Here is a 26,164-nt window from a genome sequence, read left to right on the forward strand (position 1 = left end):
TTTTCATTCCAGTTATTGTGGTGTTCATCTCTGTTTTTTAAATCTTCCAGCTCTTTATTAAACATCCCTTGTAACTTCTTTGCGCTCATTCTTTTTTAAGATCTTGGATTGTCTTTACTGCCTTTACTCTAAATTATTTTTCACTTAGGTTGCCTATCTCCACTTTGGTTATTCTTGTGGGGTTGTATCTTGTTTCTTCGTCTGGAATATATTTCTCCGTTGTCTCATTTTGTCTTAGTTTCTGTGTTTGTGGTCTCCTTTCCGCTGGCTGGAGGCTCATAGCTCCTCTTCCTTCTGGTGTCTGCCTGCTGGTGGGTGAGGTTGGTCCGGGGCCTTGTGCAGGCTTCCTGGTGAGAAGGACTGCTGCCTGCCCACTGGTGGTTGGAGCTGGGTCTTGTCCCTCTGGTGGACAGGGCCACGTTAAGGGGTGTGCTTATAGGTGGCTGTGAGCTCAGTGTGGCTTGAGGCACCCTGTCTGCTGATGGGTGGGGCTGTGTTCCTGTCCTGCTGGTTGTCTGGCCTGAGACATGAACCTGAGTAGGGCCAGGTCTTGATGCCAAAATGGTGACCATCAGGAGAGCTCACGCCTGTCAGTATTCTCTGGGGCTTCTGCCACTGGAGCTTGCCTTCCTGCCCCACCATGAGTCCCAGTGGATCTCCAGCTCCTGTGGAGTTACTGCTTTGTGCTGGGTCCCAGTGTACATGAAACCTTATATGTGTCCTGCAAGAGTGAAGTCTCTGTTTCCTCCAGCCCCGCAGACCTCCTGCACTCAAGCCCCTCTGGGCTTCAAAGGTAAATGCTTTGGGAATTCCTCCTCCTGATGCCAGACCCTTAGGACGGAGAGCCTGTCTCTTGTGGGAGAACTTCTGTGATACAATTTTTTTTTTCTAATTTGTGGGCCACCCACCTTGTGGGCATGGGATTTGATTATGTCATGAAAGTGTCCCTCCTGCCGTCTCCTTGTGGCTTCTAAAGGCACTTTAATTTGAACATAGATTTTCTGTGCAAGACTTCATTGGGTGTTCTGGGGAATGGATAGATTTCCTTCCTACAAATTACTCAGTGTCTAGTAGGGGAGGATAAAGAGTGACAAAAACAAATGTCAAGACTGCAGACTTAAGGCAGAGTGTGAGGAGTGTGCAAAAGTTGTCAAATCCAGCAGAAGTGATGGTTTTATATTCCTCCTAGAAAATCAGAGGGCGCCTAGCTTCTTAATTAGAAGTGATGTTTTTGCTGGAGCTTGATAGATTGTTAGGCTTTGGGGTGGCAAGAGAGGAGTAGAGTGAGATGTGGAAAGGCTGGGGAAAAGCCCGGGCAGAAGCACAGAGTTGGCAGCACACAGGGTGTGTTCTGGGATTGGAACCTTAATCTAAAAGGATTTTAATGCAATTGGGAAAGAATGATGGAGTAGATTGGGCTTGGGTTGTGGAGGGCTTTAAATATAGTGGCCCTTTTATATGTAATGGGGAACCACCGGGCATTCTGAACAGGGATTGCCTGCATCCGGTCTTGTATAGTAAGGATGATGAAGTGTGGATTTAAGGAGGGGTAGTCAGGTAAGAAGTTATTGGAGTCATGGAATCTATTCTTTTTCTGTCTGTTCTGCCACTTTCTCCGAGCCTCTCTGGTCTCGCACCCATGTTATTGCAATGGCCTGTGAAGTAGTCTTTATTTCCATCTTGCCCCGATACAGCCTTTCTGTCAGTGCAGCCAAAGGGATCTTTTTTAGACCATAAATTTAATGTTACACTGCTGCTTAAAATCTGCCATCCTCTCAGTGCACTTGAAGTAGCATTTGAATCCCTTCCCATAGTGTACAAGGAAATCTTTTGCAGGATCTGTCATCTTCCTGCTTCTCACTTACATTCAAGCTGACTTGCTTTCTCACACCCTAGAACATGCCGAGTGTTTTCCAAATCACTTGCTTCACTCGACTGCTGGAATTAGCTGTTTCACTCTTGCTCTTGGCTTAGATGCCGCCTTAGAGAGCCCTCTTGGACCACCTCATTCTAGTATCACACTGCCCTGTATTTACTTCATGATACGTACCCACCATGTATAACTTAATATCATAAGCTCTGTGAGGGCAGAACTGTACCTGTTGGGTTTACTGCTTTACCCATGCTGCCTGGCATGTGCTGGAAACCATTTGATGAATGAACAAGGGGCACAGATAGCCTCCTAGTTAGAAGACAGAATATGTGGTGACTGTGGCAGGTACATACAGAGTTAGTCCAGGAGGCACTGAGGAATAGGGATTGATGTGTGCAAGAAGAGGCTGGAACTAAAAGCTGCAGATTTGGAATTGATCTATCGTGAGGTAGGAGTGAATTGAGGCAGAAAGTGTGTTTCAGAGAACATCCAGGGTAAAATTTTTTGGGGAAATGAACATTTAGGAAATTAAAAGGCAGAAGAAAGCCAAGAGAAGTAGCCCATAATTGGAAAGACTCAGGAGACTTGTCAGGGAAGTTGAGTGTAGTAAAGAGCTTTGGGTGCTGTGCACGGATTGGGGAATGAGGAGCAGCGCTGCGTGTTTAGAGATTGCTGGTGAGTTTGAGAGATTCATTTTGGTCATCTGGTTGTAGTGTGATTGGAGGAAAAGGAAGTGGAGGAAGGAAGCTAAGGTTACCATTCGGAGAAATTTTGTGGCAGAATCAGAGGGTGGTGGGGCAGCTGTCTTGCTTGATAGGATAGGATGTTGGAGGAATAAGAAAATGAGCCAGTGCAGGGCACTCAGTCATAGACATGTAGGTGTGCATGTCTTAGAAGTAGATATTCCCATTTGCGTACGTAAGCCTTGCGAGATTGAGAAGCTTCTGGTTTGTGGGTGACATTCCTTTCTGACTGATGAGTGAGGATGGCTTAGGGCAGTGCTTCTCAGACTGAGGTGAAGGGCCAGTTTAAAAGCAATTTTTTTTTTTTTTAATCTCCACTGTCCTGGATACAGTGTACTAAATAGAATACAAAATATGAACTGTTAGAAAAATAATCATCCTCTGGGCTATTGTGGCAATGTCAAATTAAAAGTTTCTGAATGCTTTTAATTTGTCTTTCATTGTAGGATGGTAATGGTCAGTTTGTGGATGTTTTCAGGCTGCAGTCTCTCTTGGAGTGGCACTAATGCAGTGTGTGAGGAGCAGGAGATCCAGGGATTTTTCATGAGTGGCCCATCTGAGTTCTTACATGGGTTGGTAACTTCCAGGTTAAGATCACCCTGTAGGAGTTACATGCTTACACTAGCCAAAAGAGACTCTTATAAACTCTCAGTGTTGTAGTCTTGAATAAGATGTTGGTCCCTGTCCCTTCTAATACTTAAAATTCTTAATATTTAAAGTAAACTGTCTAAACACAGAACACTTTTAAACTATGAAAATTATTACCTTAAATAGGAGTACCATTAAAATATGAGAACTGTTAGCAGTAAGTTGTAAAGCCAGGAAGAAGGTAAGGATATATTCTGAGATTTATGAAGAATTTAGAGCAATATGAGAAAGTGATAATGAATGCTATCTCCTGTTAGGACATTACATGGAGTGAAAAGTCTGGGACTGCATTTTTCTCCGATGATAGCTGGGTGAAAGTTTTGCATTTGTATTTTTTTTCCAGGGCATTTTCAGTCCTAAGTGATAGAAATACAGCTCAAGCCAGCTTCAACACAAGGCAGGCATTTCTTGGTGTACAAGGGAGCGAGGGACTGGTGGGGTAAAACTGGCGTTCAGTGACTCTCCTGCCAGGATACCATCAGGACTCGCTCTCAGGATGGAAACTGGCAAATTGTGGAGGTGGGCAGAGAAATCCTTTGGTGTAAGAAAGCTTGTTACCAAGCCTGAGGCCAGACAAGGTAAAATAACACAGTGGTTTGAACCCAGGCTGCTTTCTCTGCCCAACAGAGCACACTTGATAGTATGTCTAAAGCAAGGATGCCATTATTTAAATTTGACATTTTAGTACACATCTTTTGCTCACAGATTTCAAAGGATTTAAATTAAAAAAATATCTTCATGCTTGTTAGCATTCAGCTGCTATTTATAGTTTGTTACAGCATCTCTTTTTCAGAAAGGACTATTTTATTTTCATTCAGTCTCCCTATTTTAAGTAAGATGAAAAACTGAATAATTCAGTTATGAAAATTAATAGCACCAAAGAGTAGAATGTCTGCCTTCCTTGATGCTGTGTTGTAATTGGAGATCGCACATTTATGTTTATAATCGTATTTGGACTGTACTGTCCCTTTCTTAAGGACATAAATATTTAACTCTGCGGGGAAAGGGGGCCGACTGCACAGTCCTAGTACAGTTTAATTTTTAATCCTTTAAACTGAAACATGTGGGCTGTTTGTTAGGTCACAGAAGTAATTTGACATTGCAGATTTTTGTGTCTTGACATTTTAGCTGTGGACTTGACCTGGACTGGAGAATTGTGGTCATGTGAGAATGTATAGTATATCCTTACTTCCTGGAATAAGTACAGAGACCTTGACTATGTCTAAAACATGTTTAATATACAAAGTCCCAATTAAAAACAGCACAACATCATTTAATTTTTTTTCAGTTCTGGGTCTGAAGAAGCCCAGGATTTATTTTTATTTGTTACAACAGAGTATCTTCAAATAATGCATCAGCAAGGTGACAGGTGAGTGACCCCATGTCTGATTGGGGAATATATCTCTGATCTTATTTTCATTTTAAAATGTGGATGTAAATTGAAGTCTGAGTGGTTTGGCCTTGATAAAAATACACACAATTATAGTTATTCTTTGTATGGCAGTTTTTACTGGGTGTCTTATGATATGTTTACTATCTCAAGTGGAAGTCCAAACAAATTTTATTTTGTAGTAAAAAGTCTTTATTTCCAAAAGATTGGTTAACCAGAAAAACTGTAAACCACCTAACACAAGACTTTGGTAAGAAAGAGATTTGACGTTTTGTATAAATTCCCCCTTGTGCAAACAAAAAAGAGTTAACACTTACGTAACAAGAAACATGTTACCCATTCTTACTCATTAACCAGTTGCCTGGTTTTAAGTCTCCAAAATTTGGATTAAAATTTACCCAAACAGGACCAAACAAGAACATGAGATACTAGGGTTGCTTGTCCTTAGTTACTTAGAAATTGCCACTCTGTGGAACTTTGATTTTCATGGGTTGGGAGGAAGGATGCGTTTAGATAGCTGAGAGTAATGTTGGAAAAGCAAGCAGATTCTATATCAGGGCTTTTTCTTTTGTGCAAATAGAAATTAAACCTCTTATTTATTTATATTTTGTACTGCTTTGTACAAGGGAGGAGAAAGCAGTTCACTTGAAGGATTAAAAAAATAATGTTGGAAACAATTCGGACCCCCAGAAAGCTCAGCAATGGAGTAGTGGTCCCTCCAGAATGAGGGTGCAAAAGGCATATCTCTTACTGAGTATGACTGAAATGGATAACAATTGTAAAAAAAAAAAAAAGACCCAACCTTCTGAACACTGAATTAGTTTAAAACACAAAAGACAGACCCAATGAGTTTTTTATTGAATAGTCTCTCTCGTAGTTAAAACAGTACAGATTCAAGGCTGTAGCATATATATATATATATATAATGTTGTGTTTGGAATATCCTGAAGTATTCAATGCAAATTCTTAAAGTAGTGTATTCAAAGCATTGTATGCATCTCATCCATGGTACATATTTGGATTAAGCACGATAAAGAAGGCCTGCAACAAGAGCAGAACAGTGATTTTAACAGTAAATGAGTGAGTAGAAACTGCTGATGGACTCAAGTTGGTAAAACGTCCTTTTACACTAATCCTTGGTAGTCAGTCTCCCTGAATTTGGTGTGCTTGTGTGTGGAAGGGAACGGAAAACCATGACCCTCCCTGTGGTGGTGTCAGAGGACCAGACCCTTGGTGGGGAGGGCTGATGTATGTACGTTTGACTTCCCACCAGATTTTTCTGCTAACTTGATTCTGTGACATTCCTTTCTCCCTGGATTTGTCTTGGTCTCTGAAACACTTTTTCTCTCTAATCATATAAAATTTTATGACTATTAAAACCCTTTCAAGTTCTAAGATAGTATTTTTGTTGAAGGAATGGCTTGGTGGACTGCAGACAAACTCGGCAGAATGTTTGCATAACTGAAAAAAAGGTTTTCTTGTTAGAAACTGGTTTGCTGATTTAAAAGTCTGTGTTGGAAGGTTTAAAAAAACTCAAGCCTGGGACTGCTCTAGAGGCCAGTTTTGCTGCTGTGGTTCTAGTAAGGATCTAGGATCACAAGGTTCCTAAGGCTGGCTTCCTAAGAGAATTATATCCAAAAAAAACCCAAAAGAAGGGAATAATAATTTCTAGATTCAGTATGTTTTACCTCAGGTGTAAGAACTGGTTATATTTTTTAAAAAAAGCAGCCATCATTTTTTTCCTTTGGAGTATCAGGGGTTGAGATACTGGATTCAGAATTTCTCAGTGAAAGAAGAAAAGCCACCCAACATCAGTGCTTCTCTTCATGTTTGCCAGCTGTTTCCCCAAGAACTGTTGATGACTGAGGAGACTCAACAAGGGACCCTAAAGTTCCACTAAATGAGAAGAGACAAGCAAACAGTAGTTTGCTGCAAGAGCAAGCAGGCCACAGGCAAGAATGAGGGGACTCTGCTCTCATTCCCACCCAATCAGGAAAGTCTCCCTGCTGCTGTGCCCTGGTACCGATGCACAGGGTCAGCTGCGGGCACAGCTGCCTCTCCATGTTGGGGAAGCCAGGGTCTCTGTCCTGCCGCCCAGGTGGATGCTTGAGAGGGACACGTTCTGTTCAGCACAGGTGACTGGCACTACTCACTTGTGCTGGAGGAGGGCCGGCTAAGGATGAGGGAGCCCCATGCCCCCACCCCCAGTCTGTGCCCACCAAGAAGTATACAGAAGGGTGGCCGTAGCATCCACAGGACTACTGGGCGGACCCCCCTGCAGAAATGAAAACTAGTGTACACAATTTAAACTGCCTTAAACAAGCAAACAAACGATCCAGCCATTGGTGCCTCTGGGGGTCTAGAGTGCAGCCCTGGGACACGTGTACCCTGGTTAACACGGATGGACGTTGCACGCTCTGATCTCCTTCTTGTCTTTGCAGCTGGTAAACTGGGAGCTTTTGAACCTCTTCTTCACAGTCATGTAGCGTTCCTGGATCCCTCCTCCACACAGTTTGGTGCATTCTGACCAGGCTGTCCAAGGGCGCATCCTGCAGCCTGAAAGCGTGAGAAGGCCTGATTAGGCCAGCAGACATGGCGGGAAGAACAGGAGACTGAACTCTAGTAAACAACTGTCAAACCTAGGTAGTTGTCTGGACTTCTCTGCTCTGTATGTAATACTTTGTTGAGTTCTCATTAAGTTATTAGAGTTCTTATCACATATGTTAGCTCATAGCTGATTGACTATTAAAATGGTCCATTAATACTTTGCAGCTCTTCCCCATCAAGGAGCAGAGTCTCCTCCTCCACCCCTAGAATCTGGGTTTGGCTGTATGACTTGCTTTTGGCCAATGGGACAAGAGCAAGCATGGCTTGAAAAAAAGCCCTTGGGAACCTTTTCCACCACTGTGTAAGCAAGTGTGGCTATCTGCTGGGGAGACCACGTGGAGAGAGGCCCCAGAAACACAGGCGAGACCATTCTAGACTTGCCAGCCCTACCTGAGCCACCACCTGACAGCAGCCACTCAAATAAGCCTAAGCTAAACCCCGCAGGAGTCATCCAGCTAAGTCAATCCAAGTAACTACCCTACAGAATCCTGTAAATTTCATTTGTTTTGTAGTGGCTCATTAATGCAGCAACCAGCCAAGGAGCAAGTAACCACTTCCTCTAGTGCTTTGCTGTCCCAAATACTTAGCTTCCCCAGTATCAAGTAAACTCAGGTATAATTGATTATTTTCCCATGTAAATAGACTTGCCTTTCTCAAAGAAAACTTCCCTGACCCCCAAGATTAGGTTAGATCTTAATTTAAAAAAAAAAAAAAAAAGCACTATGTATATTAGGTTGGTGTGAAGATGATTGCGGTCTTTGCATTGTTGAAGTTTGTCATTTGATACTGGAATGCATTCTAAATAGATGTTATGTCATATGTCATTTTAATGCACATTTCTCAACTTTTTTGTTTTGCTAATGACTTATTACTTGCTATTGATTTTATATTTATATTAGACTATGGAAATGATATTAGACAAAAAGCTATTCCCAGCTATTGTTTCATTGTTTTGCTGATATTGCGCTCTTGGCTGGGACCAGCTTATTCAGCAGTGAAGCCCTAAGTGGGATTTTTTTTTTTAGTTTTGGAACTCCTTAAGTTATACTGAAGGAGGGGGACACATAAGCTTTCTCCTTGTCTACAGAGAAAATTTAAACCAGTCTTTGTGCTTCCGTTTTTGCCACCTCCAGACCACTCAACACAGGCCTGTTAAAGTCAGTCTGTTACTTGAAACCTTCACCTGCAGGATCAAGTCCTCAGCAGCCAGTAGACCTTTCCTGTTCTGGTCCCTGTCCTCTGTCTGCAGCCTGGTTTCCTGCCTCCCCACACAGAATACTGTGTGTTCTTCTAGAGCCCACTTACCATTTGAACGTATCTTGTTCTTGGGTATCTCCATGCCTTTGCAGTAACAATGCCTGCTCCCTAGAAACACCCTTCTTTTACTAGCAGACTCCTACAAGACCCATACTGCTTTGACATCTCCCTGAACGCCAGCCCATACTTGGGGGCAGTACCTGGAAACTGGTCCCCATCCGACTCCTCCCTCAGCTGTTCACTCCTCCGGCTCTCTCGGGCCTCCCTCCAGCGCAGGTTCTGGATGGATGGATTTCGGAGGCATTTCCGGATGCGGCACTTCTTCCGCTGTACAGTCTCTGGGCAGGGTGCGCCTCCAAACTGAGGCTCCATTTGGATCATGCGGGTTCGAATCATGTGTCCTTTCCCACATGACTTGTTACATTCCGACCACTGGGACCACTCTGTGAGCTCACAGTCAATGGCTGGCAAGACACAGATGGGCATGAGTGTATCTCACGTCTGAAACAAGATCTATATACTTAACTGTTCTTTAACATCTCAACACAAGCCTCTGGAAAATGCAAAGCAGGTACTGTTACCCCATTTTTATGGAAGAAACTGAGGCTCCAGGGGACAGACTGACTATCCAGTCCACATGGTTGGTAAGCAGTGGATGCAGAATTTGTGCCCCAACTGAAACCCACATACTGTGCCCCCTTTATGATTTGAAAAGGCTTTTGGAGGGACTTTAAAGATTAGCTCAGAGCCTTTTGCTCTCTCTAAGCTTCTAGAATGTTGTCAAATTAGCCTCAGGTGGCACACACCAGCTTTCCACAGCCAAGGACCCTGATTCCCTGATGGAAGGCACAGCTCACTGTGCCATTTACCCCTGTGGACTAATCCTAAGGACACTGTGACTTTTGCAGTAAGAGCCAGATAGCGTCTCTTGTTCTCACATCATCCTGGGTCTTATGGTGATCATCAAAACACAGGAGTCAGAGACAGAAAATTCAATAGGGAAGGAGCAAGTGGTGTCATGGCTTATCATGATAACAGATCCAGCCAATTCTCATTAAGCCAGCATCTCACACACATGGAGGAAAGCTAACACCTCTGAGTGATTCTCAGGATGTCTTCTAGGGAGGCAGTTGATTCCAAATTGCACTGTCTCTGCAAAGTGGGGGCCAGGCTGGCTGGATCTAGGAAGAACTCATTTTGTTCATGGTCTGCCCTTCTCTCCCTGTGGGAGCTCTGGTAGCTTTCCCATCTACAACATAGGGATAACAATATTTTTCTTATTAGGTTGTGAGAATTGAGTGAAGTAATAATACTCTCAGCCCAGTTCCTGGCCCACAGTGAGTGTTCCATAAATGTTCTTTTTCTTCTCTCTCCATTCACTGGGCCCTGTGGATATAGAGTTTTGTTTAAGTTGGTAACAGCGTCTCACAAGATTCCAGAGCCCCAGCTCCGATGAGCTGTGGAGGCTCACACTTCCTTGGTGGGCTCAGCACTTTGTACTAGTTATATGGTTTAATTCTCAGAGCGGATGAGGGAGAGGGTTGCTAAATAATGTGCTGAGATTTATATAGCCAGTAAGGGACAGAGCTGGGATCTGCCTCTAGGCAGGCAGCCTGAGTAATTGCAAGGGAGAGGAAGCACAGAGGCTGCAAGTGCATTTCAGAGGAAGCCAGAAAAACAGATCCTAGCAAACGAGTCTGACTTTCCACCACCTGAAGAGAAGTTCTCTGGGAAGACTAACCAGAAAAATGGGTTCTCTTCTTAGATAATAAATTCAGCTGGTCATAGAGATTTGAGAGTGGATGAGGGTGGGTATGGGGCTTTTGAGGGCTCTACTTGCTGGCCTGTCTTCATATCAGGGAACCACTGGTTAATGTCCACCTTCTGGTCATGGGTAAATAAAACGGTCACAGGTGGGGAGGAATAGAATTTAAAAATTGGAAAACCCATGGGTCAGACTAGCCTCTAAACTGGGGGAGACGGGGTGAGTGGGGAACTACAAAATTAAGTTTTATTGAACCTGTGCTGTTTTCCATCTAAGTCTCCTGTTTAGACTTAACAGCAGTTTGGGTATCTCATAGACAGTAGTGGGATTCTCCAACCAGCAGTCATACTGCAGGGCCTAGCAATATGAGCATCATGCAGACCTGGTTAAGAGGAGGAGAGGTGGCTCCCAGGAGCGCCAGGACTTACGGCATTCAGGCAGCATGCACTTCTCCACCTGCTCCAGCTCCTCATTACAGTCCCCGAGTTCGGCTAGAGACTTGAGCATCCGCTGGCGGGTCCGCATGCCCTTCCCACAGGTCACGCTGCAGTCGCTCCACTCAGACCACAGGGATAGCAAGCATGGGATGGTGTCTAGACCAAGAGCCAGGTTTGCCACTGAGAACAGGCTCCCTTTGCTTTCTTTGATCTGGTTCCCCCCCTACCCTTTGTCCCCCACTCAGGCCCCTTGAGTAAATTGAAATTGACCAGTGGGTTTAGATAACCCAAGTGACCTTTATGGAGCCAGGAGTGGCTCAGCAAATCACTAACTATTCTTGTCATTCTCCTGCATTTCCCCTGGCCCAGCTGGAGCTCATAATGTGGCTCTGTTATACGAATACACACTTCCCCACTTGAAACACCCTGAGGGTCTAAATAGGGTCTTACTAGAGACAGAAACATTCCACATGCCCCAAGAACCATGTGCTAAAAGATGGGCTCAATGATGTGGTTTTGGACACTTGGGCACTGAAATCCCTAGAATGTACTTGGGTGCATGTGTGCATCTCTGTAGTGATGTGTGGGCCTATGACATTTGTGTGTAGAGCAGATGTATTGCTTTATGGGGCCACAGGCAAGTCCAATAGAACAAGAAGGGGAATGTACAACCTGCCTACATGTATACCCCCTGGAAAAGATACTCTGGGGTCATAAAAAACACAGTTACAGGTGAATGCTATCTAGAGGCCACCAGCTTGCCACCTCAGCATTGCTCCTTCAAAGGAGGTCACTCTCTGGGTCTGGATGATGTCCACACACCCATAGCTTTCATCTTACAGGGGAAGTGCCCTGCCAGGAAGGGGGCCCGTATTTCCCCCTGCACCTGCGCAGCCTCGACAGTAATACCCGTGCTGAGGGCCTCCATCCTCTGCCCCAGCGCCCCCGCCCCCACGCCCACTCACGGCACTCGGGCATCATGCACTTCTCTGCCTGAGATGTCTCAGCCTTGCACATGGAGCCGTCCGCGGGGCTCATCTTGACCATGCGGTGCCGCTTCTTCATGCCCATCCCGCAGGTGGCGCTGCACTCGTCCCACTCGCCCCACTCGGTCGTCAGGCAGCTGCTGGGAGCTGGGGAGTCCGGTGGTGTTGGCGGCGGCGCGTCGGCAGCCTCAGCCTCTGAGCCCCCGCACGTCCCACCCCGGCGCCCCACTCACAGCACTCTTCGTTGACCGTGCACTTCTCTGTCTCCTCGGTGGGCAGCGTGCACACGGAGCCGTCCTCTGGGAACTGCTTCACGTACCTCTCCCGGGAACGCGTGCCGGTGCCGCAGGAGATGCTGCAGGGCGACCAGGTGATCCACTCGGACATGGTGCACGTGGAGCCGTCTGCAACACGGAGCGGACACTGCAGCCGTGGCGGCACGCTGCTGGGACTCGCGCCACTAACCGAGCGAGCTCCCCCAAGGGCAGAAATCTATACGGTCAGCTGGCATGCAGGGGGATTTGGGCAAGTGAGGATGGAAGCCAACGTAAAGGGCACATATTTTTAAACCAGGAATTGTTCTTTAAAGGAAATGTCTTTCTCCAAGTGCATGGAGCACTGGGGATTACTCCTTCACTCGACAATATATTTGAAAGATGTTTGGATGGATAAGAGAGTGATATATGCCTATTTAGTTCTAAAAAAGGATGAGGGATATGAAGTCATCCATCCATCCATTTACTCATGTCAATTAAAATGTACTGGCTGCTTAGTGGTGTGTCGGAGAAGGCAATGGCACCCCACTCCAGTACTCCTGCCTGGAAAATCCCATGGATGGAGGAGCATGGTAGGCTGCAGTCCATGGGGTCGCTAAGAGTCGGACACGACTGAGCGACTTCACTTTCACTTTTCACTTTCATGCATTGGAGAAGGAAATGGCAACCCACTCCAGTGTTCTTGCCTGGAGAATCCCAGGGACGGGGATCCCAGCCTGGTGGGCTGCCGTCTACGGGGTCACACACAGTCGGACACGACTGAAGTGACTTAGCATAGCATAGTGGTATGTGGTGACTGAGGTTAAAAAGATGTGTATAGTATGGATTTTAATCTCCAGAAAGAGAGATGGGCACATAAACTGGCAATAATTCTAGGTATTGAAAATATGACAGCAGATGTAAGCCCAGGGAATTGGAAGGGGAGAAGCTCCTTGGAGTTCTGGGGTGGATTTTACACAGGAGGGCACTTTGGTTGGGTGGAGAATATCGGTATTTAAGGTGAAGGGACTAGCTCTTGCAACAACCTGTCTGGAGTGTGTTGTGTGTGGCACTGGGAGATGAAGCTAGAAAGAAGGATGGAAATCTCAGCATGAGGCCAGCTTGCACACATCCACAGTCACATGTACACAGGAGTCAAGGCTATGTGTTGTTACCGAACCTATGGACAGTGTTGCTGGACAGTGCTGGTAGAAGACAGCTGGAACCCATATTAGACCCAGGGAAATTCTGACATGTCCTTCAACAAGGATGAACCTAAGGACATTATGCTGAATGAAGTCAGTCAAAAAAAAGACATACTGTATGATTCCACTTATATGAGATACCTAGAATTTTCAGTTCTTTAAAAGCAGAATGATGGTTGCCATGGGGCTGGGGATCAGGGGACTGGAGAGTTAGTGTTTAATAGGTCTAGAGTTTGTTTTGTGAGATGGAAAGAGTTCTGGAGATGGAGGGTGGTGATGCTTGCATAATTCTGTGTGTGTGTGTGTGTGTGTGTGTATGTAACACCACTCAACTGTATAACTAAAAATCGTTGGTAAATTTGCTGCTGTATACCACCAAATAACAACGGCATAACCCAGCCATTTTCAGAACTATTGTTACCACCTGGGAGCCACTGGAATTCCTCCCCTCTGGAGGCGATGGTTAAAGACCTCAGCTCCCAGTGTAAGCCTCAGACTGTACACCCATCCCCACCATCTCAACCCCAAGAATGAGAAAGTGCCTCCAGCATTGCTAGGTCTGTCACAACTTGCACTCTGCCTGCACATGCAGAGTTCACTCCTGGGCACAGACAGCCGTAAGTCACTGTGCAGTGTATCCAGGAGAGCTTGTTTAAGACCGTGCCCTAGGAAGAGCCAGAAAGTGAATGACCCACCAGGGGGCAGTAAGGTCTCTTCAGTTATCCTCAGCTTGGAAGTGGTTTTCTTCCTTCTATAAACCAGCCCAGCCTACCCATTCCTTCTTACTGCCTTGTTGCGCCTCTGAGACACTTAAGATCAGAGCACAGAGTACAGATCTGTTCAGGCAGAGAGAGGATTGTACCTTGGAAGGTGGGCAGCTGGCCTTTGCACAGCAATCAGCACGTGTAGCTTCAGCCAGCATGACATGGGTGGTGCAGGTGTGTGGTTCAAGCCTGACTTTTTAAAGCCTGACCTTTGACCAGTTACAAGGAAAGAACTGCTGCGATCAGTCCAAAGGCTCTGACGCAAGGAAGTGAGGGCTCTGACCTGGGCTGAGGCAGGCCGTGCATGGATAACAGAATTAGGGCAAGGATCTAGGTTCAGTCTTGGCCAACCTGTTCACCTGCTTCTTAAAAGAAATTGGAGGTAAGGCCCAGAAATAGGCAGCTTGCCTCCTGTAATTTGTCATGTTTACTAGCTCTTCAATAACTTGTGTCTGTTTTCTTGCATGGCTGGAGGTGGTCAGTCAATCTCAAGAATTCTTTTGATGTCATGAGACATCTGTGTTCACAGCCCTCAAGATACTGTTGGAGATGAGGGTCGCCCTAGGCAGGCAGTCCCCACTGACAGTCTAGTCAGGGTCATAGTGCCCATTGTGGGCACTGCCAGACCAGGTGGGAGAGGCTGGCATGGCCAGGTAGGACCCCCCTTCCTGAACTGCTCTCAGCCAGCTGCTGGTGGGGGTGCCTCCTCACCTTCGTCGCTGCAGCCGGGGCCCATGCAGGGCTGGAAGTCCTGGGTGTCGGGGCAGGGGACGCTGAGGTCCAGCTGTGCCTTCAGCATGCGCTGCCGCATCCTCTTGCCTTTGTCGCAGGTGGAGGAGCTGCAGGCGGACCACGGGGACCAGTTGGAGTAGATGCAGGTTTCAGGGGTGTCATCTGGGAAGAGTATGTGAGATGTTTTCCCTGGGAGCCTATGGGAGCTGTGACTGGCCCTCCCCCTGGACAAGTTCACATGGGGACAAGAAAATCCCCTCTGGCTGACCAGCCTTAGGGAGGCGGGGTACTCCTGCGATGCAAGCAGCCATTCACTTCCCTTCAAAAATGATACTTTGGCATCCCACTAATACAAATCGAAGTAACCTCATAGTAAGGAAAGATTCTCCTACTGTCCCTTCTCCTCAACACCCAAACACCAGCCCTCACTTCAGCAGACAGCGTTTCCACACGGATGCAGGCATATCATGGGGCAATTTGGGGAAGCGTAGGCTTTTTCTGTGTTGTTGCTCACCTTCCCAGGATCCCACACACAGTGTAATGATGAGATTAAGGATCGTCAGTGTTCACTGAGCACTTACTGTGTGCCAGCATCATTCTAAGAACTTTATCCGTCCCATCAGTTGTGGTAAGGACCACAACTCCCTAGGAGGCAGGCTCTGTTATTATCCCCATCTTACAGTTGAGGAAATGCAGCAAGGTGGGCTTCTCGCCCAGCGCCCGGGGAGGAGAGCCCAGCTCGTTCAGCTCCAGATGCTGTGAGATACTCTAAGCTGAAGCCAGGGCTGTGCCACTGCCTCCTGACTGTAGGGTCTGGCTGACTTCCCTTGCTGCGGAAGTGATTGGACCCACTCCTGCCTCACAGGCTAGTGTGAGAATCATAGTGGAGAGTCATCTGAGTCCCATGAAGCCAATGCAGATGCCATTTACATGACACTTTAAAGGCCTGATAGTGTTGAATACATATTCCAGTGTCAAGCCTTCACCATTTCCCTGATACTTTGTGCCTAGCCTTAGCCTTACTTCGATTATCTCCCAAGCAAAAATCTTTCTTAAAACAGGGATCATCAAGTCAAAGGGTTTTTCTGTGGCTTTTTAAACATGTTAGCAAATTGCTTTCCCCAAAGATAGTTTATCTTTTATTCCCCATGTATGTTGCCACCTGCAATAAAGGAAGGCAGCTTACCTTCATCTTTCTCTTCTGGAGCCAGGTCCGCTACAATATCGTCGACATTGTCGGGCACAATATTGCACTGTTCCCCCTGCAAAAGGAATTTTAGTTGGAGGGCCCTCATTAGAGAGTGGACTGTATGGGAGGAAGATGAGGGAGGATATAAAATTGAATGCCCACCCTGTGCATAAACCCTAGGCCGTGGCAGAGTTGTGGGCCAACTTTTACAATCTGACTGAAAGAAGAAATGGCAGTAAAGCCACAACTTCCCATTCCTGACCCATGGCTGTGTGCTGTGCTTAGTCGCTCAGTCGTGTCTGACTCTGCAACCCTTTGAACTATAGCCTGCCAGGCTCCTCTGTCCGTGGGGATTCTCCAGGCAAAAAACACTGGAATGGGTTGCCATGCCCTCCTCCAGGGGAATCTTCTCAAACCAAGGATTGAACCCATGCCTTCCGCATTGCAGGCAGATTATTTACCGACTGATCCACCAGGGAAGCCCATGGCAGACATTAGTAATTAATTATGGCACTTACCATGAAGCCTAGTTACCTGGAGTAAATCATTTGGTTGAGCATCACATCATTCCTCCATGTTCATTTTGCTTATTTATATCGTAGGGATAATTTGTGTCTAGAAACTCTAAGAGGCCCCGGAATACCACATCCTAAGTATACCAGGGACCCCATGATTCTAGAGCAGAAAGGGGTCCAGTCTCCTGATGGGAGGGGTCTGTGCCATGGTGAGCTGTAACCCAGTACCTTCCGGGCAATTCTCTCGATGACAACTCTGGCTACTTGAGTGATGGATCCACCCTCTGGATCATAAAAAGGACTCTGAGGATGGTCCAGACTGGTCAGGGGTCGGATTTTCTCCTGGGGAATTGTGGGCTTGTTGGGTGACTGCAATGGAAAAAATACACAGATACAGAGTGGGAAATTAACAATTTGATATATGATCAGAACAAAAACCTTGACAGGAACTTAACAAGTACAACTGATATTTATATTTATAGAATTTGGTTCATGCCAAGTGTTATGCATGGACATTTGTGGATCTATACTTTCAAATTCTCCTGTGTACACAGTAGGACTAATCCCAGATGAAGATGCCAAGTTTCAGAGAGCCATTTCCAGCTAGGATACAGCTGAACCAGGTTGGCCTGAATCCAGAGTTCTTCCTACTAGACCAGGCATCCGTGAATGTTTATCCGCAGAGGGTCAGGTGGTAAATATTTCAGGCTTCATGGCCCATGCTGTGTCTGTTGCAATGAGTCAAATCTGTAGTGAGAAAGCAGCCCCAGACAACATGGGATCAAAATGTGTGAGGCCGGATTCCAAAGCTCCAGGTTTGGTTCCAAACCACAGTTTACCAACATCTGTTCTAGATTGTTCTACCCCTAGTTTTCTGATGGCTCCAGATTTTGATGCAGTTGGTATGCTGGCCGTATCTGAAAAATATTGACAACACGGGAGAATCCAAACTCCTTAGGCTGGCCGTCTGGAAGCCTTGGGAATATGGTCCGGCTTGATGAACATCATCTTCCTTCTGTTCCCCTTCTCTCTCTCTCTCAGCCTCTGTGCCTTTTGCCTGCCACTCCTTTGCTTATCTCTGAACCTCTCTTTAGCAGACCCCCTCCCTGTGCTCTCCTGACCATCTGGACAGGCACTTCCCAGAGCCTGAGTCACACAGCTTGTGAGTACATGATGATGGGACCCTGCGGGGCTCCCCTGCTGGACTGTGAGTTCATCTGGCTCAGAGCCTGAGCCAGCCTCACCCCTGAGGCCAGGGCCCCCAGAACAGGCCCGGGCAGGGAGGTCTGTCACTTGCCACTGCAGGCACACACACACCTCATAGGTCACCCCGCTGTCGGTGCCCGCGTCCCAGGGAATCAGGTCCTGCACCACCTTCTGGACCCAGCCACACTCTTTGGTGCACAGATCCTCTGCGGACAGGCCCACGTTCCAGTCGGGGCTGGGGCCCATCATGGTCAGGAAGGACATCAAGTGGCGCGTCCTGTCCACTGAAAATTCAGCCGAGGGTGCTGCTCTCCTAGAAACAAATACGGAGACCGTCACTTTTGGGGCCCTGGGGGTGCATGCTCCGAGGGACATCTGGGCAGACAATGGCTAAAGGATGAGAGAGAGAGAAGGGGGATTCTTGGTCTCCATCTTTGGCCATGGCTGGTTTCTCTCTCTGAGCCCATCCATTGGCCATGCTTGGAGGGAGCCATATGCTACCTCCCTATCCAGTTTTAATGTGTCTTCAGCACTTAACTACTTGTTTATTTTCTTATTTAACTGTTTATTGACTGTCATTCCTTTCTGGAGTATAAGCTCTGGGATAGCAGGGATTCTGTCTTTCTGGCTTTACTTCCAGTGCCTGGCACAGTGTAGATGCTCAACCGATGTTACTGAATAAACGAATGAACAAGTTCTGTAAGCTGGGTGTGCACCCAGCTGCACTGGATGTGAGATGAACGTGACAGATAAAAACTGCATGTGGTGCCCCAAGCCTTTCCTTATACATTCTCAGTGATGCCTCAGAGCACACCTGGGGTAAGGACTGTTGACTCCAACCTATGGATGGGAAAGCTGAGGCTCAGAGGGTTTTGTTATGTGACCTGTCCAAAGTCGCAAAGTGGGAGAATGGAGACCTAAGTCAATCTCAGTTCGAGGTCCGTATTCTTTTCATCATCAATTTCTAAGTTCCCCCACTTTAACTCTCTAGAGCTACATTGTGCCATCAGGGGGACATCTCCCCAGCCTGCTGCCTCATTGCCCTCCAGAGGCTGCTTAGAGCAGAGTGCTGCCCTGGCACCAGAGCTCACCCATCACCTCACAGCTGGTCCCCAGGCCGTTTCCTCCAGTGGGTGAGCAAGGACCCAGTGATAGAGCCAAAGACCTTTGGCTGATGACCCCCAAGCTATGAGAGGCAGTTCTTCAAACACCATCCCTTCATGTTCCCAAGAAGGGGTCCTAGGAGTGGCCAGAGCTGGATGAGACCAAGAAGCATGGTGGGAGAGCTGTGCTCACTCAGCGCACACTTGGTGGCACAGCTACACTATTTTCCCCTCATGACACTCCTGTGGGGTTGGAATTTATTATCTCATTTTGTAGAAAAGAAAGCACACAGAAGTTAATGAGCTCAGAGACGCAGCTGGTGAGGCCACAGTGTGAAGGCAGCTCTTCCCGACTCTCCCTCACCTCCCAGGCTGCTGATTGTGGGGAATCCTTGGCTGGGGACCAGCTCGTCTATTCGGTCTGGCTGGCAGCTGTTTGGGGCGTCCCTCTGCTGCTCTGTTTGGGACCAGCTGTTTCTGGCTGCTCTCACCTGGCCCCTGAAAGCGATGACTCCAGGCCTGGCTGGGCTTGGTGGAACTGGGTCCCTTGGGCAGGCCGGATGGGATCAGACCACGAGCAGAGCAGGTGGGAAACCTGGGTGCACACCCCACGCCACCTCTTAGAGCTGTGCATCCTTGAAATGACCAAACCTTTCTGTGCCTCAGTGTCCCAATCTGTAGAATGGGGATTCCCTCTATCATCTACCCCAAAGGGTTATTGTGAGTGTTTAGTGAAAACTCACATCCGATCCTTAGCCCAGTGCCTGGCACCTGGCAAAATGTTACTGAGTGAAGCAGCATCGAAGGGTCAGATGGAGATCAGAAAATAGAGGCCAGGCGAGGGAAGCCTTCCTGGATGCACCTCACATTCTAGCCTGATGGCAGTCTAGGTGGAGGGGAGGCACCTGAGTGGAGGAAGAGCCTGGCCTGAGCCTGGCTTTGGCATCAGGTCCCACGTGCCCTCGTCTCCGCTAGGAAAGCTCCTCTTCGGTGGAGCTCTGAGGAGGTGGATCTCCTCCTCAGAGTGTGGTCTGGGACCAGCAGCGTCGGTGTTGGAAGTTGTTGGAAATGCAAATAATTGGGCATCACCCCAGATTTACTTAGAGACTCTGGGGAGGGGGGAGGGTAGGACCCAGCATTTTGTTTTAATAATCCTCTCAATGATTCTAATATGCCTCGAATTTGAGACTCACCGGTCTGCTCATCTTCCAAGCCTCAGGTTCTGAGTCACCTCTTCCGGGAGCTGTTCTGATCCCCTGCACTGAGGCCGGTGCCCTTGGTCTGCATTTCCACGCTCTCTGTGTAGGTCTCAGCTGTGCCCTTTGGCTGTGATCCCATCCTCACTGTTTGCTCGCCCCCACTAGACTAGGAGCCCGGCAGGCAGGAATCCCAGTGCCAGGTGTCCAGTGGGCCAGCTGAACAGGTGGACGTGTGATGACGAGCTCCGCTACTTATTAGGTTAGCTCACTCACTCTTCCAGCCTTGGTTTCCTCATGTGACATCACCCACCTGCCACCTCAAAGGAGATGCTATGTCAGGAAGCCTTTAAAGACTGCTGAAGGCCCCACTGACATAGTCTGCTATTTAGTTAGGCACAAATTGCGGGACCTCGTTTCCTTTTCCCATGTGTACATTTTCTGGCATGTAGGTCATAGCTTTGAGCAGCTTCTTTAAAGACTTGGTATCTACAAGAATTGCAGCCTGGGGAGCTGTGGTATTGCTCACTTAGGGATTAACAGGACGTGTCTGGGGTCTGCCTGGCAGAGAGCATGGGCACGTGGGCAGAGCGGGACTACTTGGATCTCGAGCCCTCGGGAGTCCAGCAGTGCCTCAGAGGAAGGCTCCTCTTCCATTTCCATAGTGACCGACCACTGCACCTGTTACCTTCCCATCTCCCTGAGCATGTGCCTGTGGCTCAGGCGAGTCTTTCCTATCCTGCACCCCGTGGATGATGCTACATCATGGCAGCCCAAGAGGACCACAGCGGCTCTGCCCAGAGATCCAGAGCTGGAGAAACCAAACCAACATAAACCAAACCTCGCCTGACCCACCACCCTGATACTCTACCCAGCTGAAGGATGTAACCATCTGAGAACCTTCTGTGTTGTACAAGGTGTATACAAATCATTTTCTGCTAGTGCATTTGGGCCAGGTCTGTAACCTGAGTGAGGTATCCTCCAGACCTTAGTAAGTTTCAAGGGATAGGAAGTTCTGGGGCAACCAATCCCTGCACGAAACACCCGGTCATGTGGTAATTGAGTAATATGGTAAATTTGAATGTCTAAAAGTCTGGGGATGGTTTTCTAATACCTTCAGTTGCATCTGGCTTACGTGACATACTCTGGAGGAAATGTTTCCTCTCTCCCCCTCAAATTGCTTAGGTGCACCTTCCCAGAGCATGTTGAACTCACTCTTTCCTTGGAGTTTCTTCTTTCTCTCTGTTCTGGTAGGTTCCAAAAGAGGAAGGGCCATTTTTGTCCTGTTCACAGCTGTACCCCAGGGCCTGGTCTAGAACTCGGCATGCAGTAGGTTCTCCTCAAATGCTTTTTGAAATAAATGAGTTAATCTAGGAAATGAATATAGTGCTCTTGCACTTGCTTTGGCCTTCAGATCTAATTTTAAAGTTACCTCAAAGTATTTATTACTTTTATAATTAAAAATGCTGTTTAAAATAAGGAAATGATAAAAATATATGTGAGTTTTCTTTAGAAAATGCTAGATATGATTGGAATTCTTTAATTCATAATAAAAATTCTTATTCATCTTTTCTTATATTCTATGTCTTCCCATACATAGTGTTTTGTTAATTTGATCTTATTTTTTCTATCTGGGATTTACATTTTTATCACTTTTCTGGGAAAGAGAGTTGTCCTGGCCATACTATGTATCAGAATATATTATAAAGCATGATAATTAAAATGGTGTAATACTCAGGATAAGATGGACTTCCCTGGTGGTCCAGTGGTTAAGAATCTGCCTGCCAGTGTAAGGGGCACAAGTTCGATCCCTGGTCCGGGAAGATTCCTCATGCCTGTGTGCCACAACTAGAGCCCGCGGACCCGAGAGCCTGTTCTCCGTAACAAGAGAAGCCACCATGGTGAGAAGCCTGCACACGGCACACAGAGAAAGCCTGCGTGCGGCGACAAAGACACAGTGCAGCCAAAAATAAATAAATGAAATCTAAATGTAAAATAGAAAAACAGAAATATAAATCAGTGGCCCAGAGTGAAGAGTCCAGAAACTTTAGATAAGGACTCATAAACAACTGAGGGAGAGGACAGATCATGCAGCAAGTGGGGTTGGGGTAACTTAATTGCAGTTTAAAAATATATAGGAGTCACATCTTATATCACACACATCAAATTCCCCCAAACAGCAAAACCTCAGAGTTAAGTAGAAAACAACCAGATCATAGGAAAGAAGTCAAGTGTTCTGATCTGTTAGAGAAACATTAATTTTTTCAGCTTTGAAACTATAAAAGCAGTCACAAAAGTAACTAATTGAATAATATACCAACCAAAAATATCTGCATAATGGAAAGAACAATGTTGAAATAGAACGGAAGAATGATGTGCTGGCAAAAAAATGTCTCCCTCTAGTGTGACTGACAAATATTAATGTCTATAGTACAAACAGAGTTCCCAGGTGGTGCAGTGGTAAAGAATCTGCCTGCCAATGCAGGAGATGTGGGTTTGATCCCTGGGTCGGGAAGGTCCCCTGGAGAGGGGCATGGCAACCCACTCCATATTCTTGCCTGGAGAATTCCATGGACAGAGGAGCCTGGTGGGCTACAGTCTATGGGGTCGCAAAGAGTCAGACAGGACTGAGCCACTAAGCATGAGCATAGTACCTACAGAGCTAGTCTAAATCTGTGAAAACAAAACCTGACGATTCTAATAGGTAAGAAAGTTATAAACGGATAATTCATACCAGAAAAATGAAAACACAATGAAGGCATGGAAATATGTTTTGTCTTTTTACATTCAGAGAGGCAGCGTGGTGTGGGGGCGGGGGGAAAGGGGACTGGAAGAAACCGCTAGATGTGGCAGCAGCTTTGACTTCACCTCCCTTTGCAGTTACTAATCTGCAAAATGGGAGCATCCTCAGACCCACCCCAGGGCTTTTAGTGAGGAAACTGCTTATCATCATGACTGGCATTATACTGCTGCTAAGTCGCTTCAGTCGTCTCCGACTCTGTGTGACCCCAGAGATGGCAGCCCACCAGGCTCCCCCGTCCCTGGGATTCTCCAGGCAAGAACACTGGAGTGGGTTGCCATTTCCTTCTCCAATGCATGAAAATGAAAAGTGAAAGTGAAGTCGCTCAGTCATGTCTGACTCTTAGCGACCCCATGGACTGCAGCCTACCAGGCTCCTCCATCCATGGGATTTTCCAGGCAAGAGTACTGGGGTGCCACTGCCTTCTCTGGGCATTATACTATGACTTGGTAAATGCGGATTTATACTATGACTTGGTAAATGCGGATTTCCTTCTCATTCAGCTTTTCTAAACAAAACTTTCAAAAACAAAATGGCAACCCACTCCAGTACTTTTGCCTGGAAAATCCCATGGATGGAGGGGCCTGGTAGGCTGCAGTCCATGGGGTCGCTAGGAGTCGGATACGACTGAGCGACTTCACTTTCACTTTTCACTTTCATGCATTGGAGAAGGAAATGGCAACCCACTCCAGTGTTCTTGCCTGGAGAATCCCAGGGACAGGGAGCCTGGTGGGCTGCCGTCTATGGGGTCGCACAGAGTCGGATACGACTAAAGCGACTTAGCAGCAGCATGGTCTTTCTATACCAATCTAGACTTACTATATCAATCTAAGTTACAGATCTGTATCAGTTAGACTCTCGCTGAAGAACTGATGCTTTCGAACTGTGGTGCTGGAGAAGACTCTTGAGAGTCCCTTGGACTGCAAGGAGATCAAACCAGTCAACCCTAAAGGAAATCAACCTTGAATACTCATTGGAAGGATTGTTGCTGAAGCTTTGATACTTGGCCATCTGATGCAAAGAGTTGACTTGTTGGAAAAGACCATGATGCTAGGAAAGATTGAAGGCAAAAGAACGGAGCGGCAGACCATGAGATAGATAGCATCACCAACTCAATGGACATGAATTTGCACAAACTCCAGGAGACACTGAAGGACAGAGGATCCTGGAGTCCATGGGGTCGCAAAGAGTCTGACCAGACATAGCAACTGAACAACAACCATCAGTGAGACTCAAGTCACATTTTGTCCCTTTTGTTCATTTCAAATAATCTCCAATACAAAGCTTTCAAAGTTGCAGAAACTCAATCTTGACACTAGGTGGCGCCAGAGTCATTCACTAAGTTGAAGTTCTGTGTGGGTGGAGAAATGTTTCCATGAGGTTTCTACCTTGGAAAACTGTATATAACCTAGAGGCATCTAGGGTTCCAGGTCCATCTGGCCCATTTAGATCTACTGTTGGCTTCTCAGGTTCAAAGCCAGTCTTTTTTTACAATCTTGAGGAAATTAGTGGTCTTGGACAGGTTCTCCAGGAGACTGGAGGGCTCTGAAACTTCCAGCCCTGATTTGAGAGAAAGATGCGTCTGGCCCCCTGGGAACCATGACTGAAATGAGTAAGGGAGCACAGACCCTCCAGAGGCATGATTTTTGGAAAGGGTGAGGACCATGTCTCTATTTAACCTCTCATTTTTCTCGCAAACAGACCTGACTAAACACATGTTAATTAAACAGAATGGCTGGGAATAATTAAGGGGATGATTTACAGGATACATTATAAGAAAGGGAATAAAAATTATTTTTAAAAGATTCAGTAATTCCTAACAGATTAAACTGGAGGAACTGGGTGGTGAAAATTCAGCACTGATTTGAGGAAAGATGGGCATTTTCTACTCCGGTACTGGAGGAACTCATGAAGGACGTGCGTTTTGCTCAGAATTTGTCTTTCCGGTCTCTACCTGTGCTCTGGGCTGTTGGACCTGCAGCTTGATTTATTGAGCTAAACAAGTCAGCAGCTAATTTGTTCATTCGTGGCTGTCCTTTGAGAAGTGGTCCTGGGGATAAAGATGAAGATCATTGAAAAACAAGTCAGTTTTGCCGGGCAGGACCTCACAAAGTAGGTCACCCTGGCTTTCCACTGGCCCGAGGGAGGCTGGAATCCCATTAACCTCAATCGAGCAGGCTCACAAGGAGGGGCAGGGCTGTTTCTGCAAAGCAAAACTTGGCTGCATGGAGGCTTCCTAATTTGACTTCCTAATGAGATTTGGAAGAGGAAAGGGGAGACTGGGGTATGGGAAAACCAAAGGAAAATTCCTTTCCCTTAACAAGCTGGTAGCATGAGGGCAGAGGCTTTGGGAGTTTGGGGAATCAGTGTTTGCCATGGATCAATCCTGTTTCACTAGGGTCCTAGGAAGTCTGAGGGCTGGGTGAAGGGTGAAAAGGTGCCCCCAAATATTTTGTTCCAAGTTTTCAGTAAGTCTCCTCTATCTTTAAAAAAAAAAAAAAAAAAAAAAGGCTCCATCGATTCTTTCATCCTCCTGGATCTCCTGCCCAGTCTCTCTTCTTTCACAGCAAACTTCGCAGAAGAGCTGTCTGCACTCACTGATTCCATAACCTCACCTTCTGGTCACATTTCACCCTGTTCCAGGCTGTGTCCCCTCTCCCCATTACTCAGCAGAAAGGATTCCCAGTAAGGTCACTGATGATGTTGATAAATCCAATAGGCATTGTGCAGCTCCAACCTTCCTTAATCTCTTAGTTACCCTGGACACAGCTGGTCACTCTCTCTCTCTTTTTTTTTTTTTTGCTTGGCCACACTGCAAGGCTTGCAGGATCTTAGTTCCCCAACCAGAGGATGAACCCTCGCCCTTGGCAGTGAAAATGTAGAGTCCTAACCACTGGACCATCAGGGAATCCCCCGCTGTCTCCTTGAATGCTTTCTTTCCTTGGTTTCCCTGATACTGAGCTTCCTTCCCTAATCTCCTTGCTACTCTGTTTTTGCTTCCTTTGCAGGCAAGTCCTCCTCAGCAGTCAATGTTAGAGCTCCCTTGGGACTCCGTTCCAAGCCCCGGACTCTCATTCTCCGGCTCTCTCTGTCATCCATGTGCTTGGTGTTGATCGTTTCCCACGCCTTGGTGACCCTCAATTTTATATCTCAGTGCAGAATTCTCCCCCTGATGTCTTGTAGTTAACTGTGTTAACACCTCCAATGTCTGGGTACTCTGTGGTGTTCAAGCCATGGGGGACACAGATACCAAGCCCGCATTCCCCAAGGAGTGGAAATACTTGATACTCTACCCATGGGCAGTGGGCGGTGCACCTCACCTAAGAGGCAGTACCGACTTGTATGACATGACTGGCATGTGGTGGCCAGTAGGTGGGCAGCTCCAAGTACAAGGCCAGGACCGGGGCTGGACAGGGCGTTGCTACTTACACGTTGAGAGGCTGCCAGGCTGGCCACTGAGCTTTGGCTTTGATGACGGTGAGGACCTCGTCGCT

At 46.9% G+C, this 26,164-nt stretch overlaps 1 protein-coding gene across 1 annotated transcript in view; it reads right to left on the reverse strand.

Moving 5' to 3' along the window:
* Window positions 1-4,536: 4,536 nt before the first annotated feature.
* Window positions 4,537-26,164, reverse strand: part of SPON1 (spondin 1) — a 315,970-nt gene continuing 294,342 nt past the window's right edge. The window contains exons 7-16 of the mRNA XM_019975385.2: window positions 26,100-26,164; window positions 17,683-17,884; window positions 16,594-16,734; window positions 15,848-15,923; window positions 14,641-14,823; window positions 11,940-12,110; window positions 11,686-11,853; window positions 10,712-10,876; window positions 8,719-8,982; window positions 4,537-7,210 (exon numbers count right to left, since the gene is read on the reverse strand). Coding sequence (XP_019830944.2) covers window positions 7,047-7,210; window positions 8,719-8,982; window positions 10,712-10,876; window positions 11,686-11,853; window positions 11,940-12,110; window positions 14,641-14,823; window positions 15,848-15,923; window positions 16,594-16,734; window positions 17,683-17,884; window positions 26,100-26,164 — 1,599 coding nt within the window. The 3' untranslated portion in view covers window positions 4,537-7,046. The remainder of the gene's footprint in view (window positions 7,211-8,718; window positions 8,983-10,711; window positions 10,877-11,685; window positions 11,854-11,939; window positions 12,111-14,640; window positions 14,824-15,847; window positions 15,924-16,593; window positions 16,735-17,682; window positions 17,885-26,099) is intronic.

The sequence above is a fragment of the Bos indicus genome, chromosome 15, assembly GCF_029378745.1.
Source record: "Bos indicus isolate NIAB-ARS_2022 breed Sahiwal x Tharparkar chromosome 15, NIAB-ARS_B.indTharparkar_mat_pri_1.0, whole genome shotgun sequence".
Taxonomy (NCBI): domain Eukaryota; kingdom Metazoa; phylum Chordata; class Mammalia; order Artiodactyla; family Bovidae; genus Bos; species Bos indicus.